We start from the raw sequence: 5499 nt of genomic DNA, 5'->3' as shown, positions 1-5499 counted from the left end.
CTGTGAAGGCCACTTGAAACATCCAGCCAACTGATATCCATTAAATAATAGAGAGATTCATTATTAGGAACACCTTTCAAAGCTTTCTCTAGCAAGTTTTGAAACACATCTGCATGAAAATACATACTCTTGAATTTAACCTATTACAACCTTGAAATGGCTATCACAGGGATAAATTTAATTGTGCTGAACTTTGCAAACAAGTTCATTTATGACAATCCTTATCATATCTTGGAATAATAACATCTCTGATACCTGAATCTTAACCCACTGACACAGGCGCATGTACTGTCCACTGGGGTTTTCATTTATTAATTTTGCTTTCATACAGAAGGCTACAGAAGCACTCACTCACCAATTAAAAGGCTTACTTAAACTCACCTGTTTACCCTATCCCTTCACTTTACCAGAAAAAAGGAGGAGGGGGAAGAGGAAGAGGAAGAGGAAGAGGAAGAGGAGGAGGAGGAGGAGGAGGAGGAGGAGGAGGAGGAGGAGGAGGAGGAGGAGGAGGAGGAGGAGGAGGAGGAGGAGGAGGAGGAGGAGGAGGAGGAGGAGGAGGAGGAGGAGGAGGAGGAGGAGGAGGAGGAGGAGGAAGGGGAGGAGGAGGAGAGAAGAAGAAGAAGAAGAAGAAGAAGAAGAAGAAGAAGAAGAAGAAGAAGAAGAAGAAGGAGAAGGAGAAGGAGAAGGAGAAGGAGAAGGAGAAGGAGAAGGAGAAGGAGAAGGAGAAGGAGAAGGAGAAGGAGAAGGAGAAGGAGAAGGAGAAGGAGAAAGAGAAGGAGAAGGAGAAGGAGAAGGAGAAGGAGGACGTGGAGGTTAATGATAATAGTAAAAATAAAAATAAATAAATAAATAAATAAAAAACTGAAAATTTAAGAATGGTGTACATAAGTGAAGTCAAGTAGGTCTAGTAACTGACTGCTTGGTGACTAAATGCTTGTGAATCCATCTATTTGTAAACAAACTCTATAAAACAAAATCACAGTGGACAATACATGCATTCATACACACTCCCAGCATCAACAAGTAAACACCCATTGCTGCTTAAGTAAAGGTTTTAGGATGATAATGATTTTTAAAGAGATCAGAGCATTCAAATACTATTTTGGCATCAATTAGTATTAAGCTATGAAGCAATAATGTGATATATACATACATATGAATATCATAAGGTTTTGTCAGCAAAATTTCCCTTCTAGAGAGCACTCATGCTCTCTAATGCTGATAGATTTGATATTTGCTACTTCTTTAGTTCTTGTATAAAGCCCAAATCGAAGATTTGAGTGAAACATCATCACAAAAGTAAAAAATCTGTCAAAATCAGGTATGACAGCTGCCGTCTTCTCAAAATGGACATCGCTCTCTCGGCATGAAACACTGCAACATAACCCTCCCTGAGCCCTCAATATCTATGACAAATGCAGTTATCTGGTTAGACTAGCTTCTAGCTTATAAATAGCAACCAAAATCAGAACTATAAGAAAGACAAATTAGAATATTTTATCTTTTAGAAATTACTAAGAATACTGGAATGTTCAGTACCTGTTCTTTACAAGCAAATGGAACCGTAATTTATCCATATTACACAAGTTTAAGCAATAGATTCTGAAATCTATGTCCAAGTTTCAATGTTTTCTAACTAACAAGTTGAAATTTATACATTTAATAGATAATAATATTAACAAATGCCCTGATAATATTCAACCCAGTTCTCATTATCATCATTATTAGTAATACCGAGAACATTATATATTTATTGATAATCAAAAAACAAAAATATAATAATACCCATCATACTAATGCTAACAATCACAAAAATAAAATTTATAGGAGTACAATATAAACACTGATAATAAAACATTCTACCAAAATGAAAAAAAAAAAAAAAAAAAAAAAAAAAAAAAAATCTAGCTGCCACAGAAATACTCATGACGCAACACCTTCCACACCAAAATCATCTATTTTTCTTTAAATACAAATAAGATAAGTTTTATACAAACAAAATCTTATATAAAATCAGTCCTACTTGGGCGCTGAAAAACGGAATTTAAATATCAATCCATAAAAACAAAATCTCTTACAACTTAAAAAAAAAACAAAACAAAAAAAGTATAAACTATATGGTGAACTTAGCAGTGGAAGGCTTACTCTAGTCACTGATGGAAGGTGTTCTCTTTCATACCAGCCATGAAGTAAGCTGGAGCTTCCAACATCTTTTGGCAAGAAGGAATCTGGTTCATGGGCGGGGGAGCCATTGACTGGTGCGGCTCTAGATAGTGGCCTGGGAAGTAGATATCACCGTTAGGGATGTAGGCATGTGGAGGCTCCTGCATTGCGGCGGTGTGTGCCGGAGGTGGAGGAGGAGTACAATGGGGATGGATGTGACCCATTGGAGGGGGAGGGGGGGTATACATTGGCTTGTTTTCTTGTTTATTATTCTGCTTCTTCTTAACAGTGCGGGGTTTCTTCGCTTTGTTACTCCCCTGGCATTGTTCTATGGTTTGAGTTGGACTCATTTGATTTGGAGATTTTGCAGGTCGTAGATGTTTGCCTCTTCTATCTGGCTCTGGCACTAAAGCTCCATCCTGTTTGAAGAGGAACATTTCTGGTTACTAAATTGCAGTTCAAATGCTTGTTTATTTCCCTAGCTAAAATAAACATCAAATGTCACCACAAAATACTACCTTTACAAACCTTCATTTGATGAAATAGAGTTCGTAATCTCTTATCACTGGTCAGCCCATGTGAGCTCATGAAAGCTCTTTTACAAACTCGCAAGTGTTTGCCACTAATACGAACGAAGTACTCAAAAGTGTTTTGTCTTCGGGATTCCTCTGCAGGCTAAAAGAGAGGAGAAATTCAAGAGAAAATTGTTTCCATAACTGCGAGCACTATGTCATTCAATATGATCTGAAAAGGTTGCCAAAAGCCTGACCATTTCACATGATAATTTTCTGTGTCTAGGTTTAAATACTTATCTCAAAACATAAAATACTTCATGTACTGCATTTTACTTTTTTTTTTTCTTTAATATCGTAAATTATCAACAAACATAATGCCGTTTCCTTACATTTACCTTCTTGGTGTAACGACGCTTGACATCACACAGCTTGAGACACGTAAAGAGGTATGAATTTTGGAGATTAAAGTCACTCAAATCCCAGAAATTATTGAAAATTTCTAAAATCTTTGAACCCATTCGCTCCCAGCACTTGAGAGGGCAGTTGCAAGGTGAACCAATCATCCGTGCCCCAACCACCTGCAATATCATTCACAATTAATAATGTATGACAACACCAAAGTAAACTCAAATTTTCACATGGAGGGGGGGGGGGGGGGACTTACACTGACACAAGTATGTCTACGTGGATGTCTGTTGGTGAACTTAACATAATGTATCCAGTGAAGTTGTCTTCACAAACCATTAATTTGGCTGATAAAATTTATAAAAATGTAAGATATCCAAAATATTCTGAATTACACATAAACAAGTAAACAATGTACCTAAAACAAACTGAAATGACAACTGCATTTTTTCTGTACTGACCTAACAAACTTTCAAGAAATAAAGAAAAATTTCCAAACACAACTAAACAGCACAAAGTTATCCACTTACCTTTCCTAAGCGATTCACATATTCCCTTCCTGAATTTCTGTTCAGCTTTATACGTTGTCGCTTTTGTTTCAACTGGTTTATGGCTTCCTCCGATTCCCTCTTGATCTGGGTAACTGTTGTGTCAATCTTGAAGGGAACAAGTTAACATATTAAATAACATATTAATGAATCTGATGCCCTTCTTCTATCTGTCAAATACTATTTCATTTATCTTTAAATGAGCTTTAAATGATCAGATCTAACTACAGGCCATTCTCAACGATATAAAAAATGTAAACTAAAAAAAAGCAAGACTATACCACAGGTCCATTCCTTGGATCTATGTGGATGATGTTCTTTTTTGGGACAACTACTCGCTTCCTTTTTACTCTACGGGCCTTCTTCACAGGCTGCTTCTTCTCTCGCTCCTTCTTCTTCTTCCACGGCCGTCGCCAAGTACGTTTTACAGGGACTGGTTTCACCTGAGAGTATAAAATTGCACAGTCATCTATGTCTTTGCATTTCCTTAAATACAATGAAAAATTGCGTTACACATGAAAGTAAGTTATAAAGTCCACATTTGTACTTACATCCGAACTACTAGTTCCACTTGTGGTTCCATTAGCTGCATTTGTTGAAGAGGTAGGCACATTGTTGACAGGCACTCCTTCACTGGTAACAATGCCTGTAAACACAATCAGAGGCGGGGAAGCAGTTGCTGCACCGGGAGTTACGCCAGATGAAGGTGGCGTCTTTGCAGTGTTGGGATGCTGCACTGCAACTGGCATCTGAAGACCATTTACAAGCTGTACATTATTCACTGCAGGCTGGGCCATTTGCACCTGCTGCTGTGGCTGACTTGGCTGCACTTGCTGTTGCCCAGGCTGCTGCTGCTGCTGCAATTGTTGCTGCTTTGGTGTCTGTTGCTGAGATTGCATCATTTGCTGCGTTGATGGCTGAGCCTGTTGTTGTACTTGCTGCTGAGTCTGTTGTTGAACCTGCTGCACCTGCTGTTGCACCTGCTGTTGAACTTGCTGCTGAACCTGGGTTTGCTGTTGAACTTGCTGCTGAACTTGGGCTTGCTGTTGAACTTGCTGAACCTGGGTTTGCTGTTGAACTTGCTGAACCTGGGCTTGTTGCTGAACTTGCTGTTGAACTTGGGCTTGCTGCTGAGCTTGCTGTTGAGCCTGCTGCTGGGCTTGCTGCTGGGCCTGCTGTTGAGCAACCTGCTGCTGTGCCTGGTGGGCAGCCTGCTGAACTTGTTGTTGGGCTTGCTGTTGTTGATGTTGCATCATCTGACGCTGCGCTATTGACTGCGCTTGCTGCTGAACACTCAATTGTTGTTGCATTAACTGGGACTGCGATAATGTCTGCTGTTGCTGCTGCTGTACATGTGGATGCTGCTGTACATGCTGCTGCTGCTGATGTTGCTGCACCATCTGAGCCATGGAAGTTTGTGCTTGAATGTGCAAGTGCTGAGTACTAGCTGTCGATGGAACGGTGGTTGTCACTCCCGGCAAATTGACCATGGAGGTCACAGGGGCTGAGGAGTGTGGGGTTCCCAGCTGGGCCTGCTGCTGAGGCCGTGGTTCGTCCTTGACATGGTGGTGGCTGCCCTGGCCTTCCTGAACCACCTCACAGAACTGGAGAGGCGAGAACAGGTCCTGGGCAAAGCCAGCAGCCTCTGGGGCCGGCTCTGCCATGTCTTCCCTCAAGCTTTACCCTCTTTCCATTAAAACCTGGAATCAGAGGAGATAATGCATTAGAAACACAATCCTCAAAAAAGTAATGATGTGTAGGTATTTGTGTGTGTATGTATATATGTATATATGTATATATGTATATATGTATGTATATATGTATATATATATGTATGTATATATGTATGTATGTATATATGTATATAT

General features: G+C 39.9%; 1 protein-coding gene across 2 annotated transcripts in view; it reads right to left on the bottom strand.

Annotated features, from left to right (window-relative positions):
• Window positions 1-762: 762 nt before the first annotated feature.
• Window positions 763-5499, bottom strand: part of LOC119596442 (dual specificity protein kinase splA-like) — an 8906-nt gene continuing 4169 nt past the window's right edge. The window contains exons 2-7 of one of the 2 annotated variants that reach the window (XM_037945691.1): window positions 4183-5331; window positions 3913-4074; window positions 3614-3739; window positions 3068-3256; window positions 2692-2838; window positions 763-2582 (exon numbers count right to left, since the gene is read on the bottom strand). In XM_037945691.1, coding sequence (XP_037801619.1) covers window positions 2151-2582; window positions 2692-2838; window positions 3068-3256; window positions 3614-3739; window positions 3913-4074; window positions 4183-5295 — 2169 coding nt within the window. In that variant the 5' untranslated portion in view covers window positions 5296-5331 and the 3' untranslated portion in view covers window positions 763-2150. The remainder of the gene's footprint in view (window positions 2583-2691; window positions 2839-3067; window positions 3257-3613; window positions 3740-3912; window positions 4075-4182; window positions 5332-5499) is intronic. The other variant, XM_037945692.1, reaches the window with a different exon arrangement.

Source organism: Penaeus monodon, chromosome 38 (assembly GCF_015228065.2).
Source record: "Penaeus monodon isolate SGIC_2016 chromosome 38, NSTDA_Pmon_1, whole genome shotgun sequence".
NCBI classification, from domain to species: domain Eukaryota; kingdom Metazoa; phylum Arthropoda; class Malacostraca; order Decapoda; family Penaeidae; genus Penaeus; species Penaeus monodon.
Note: the sequence above shows the minus strand (reverse complement) of the source record. Positions and strands in the feature narration are given on the sequence as shown.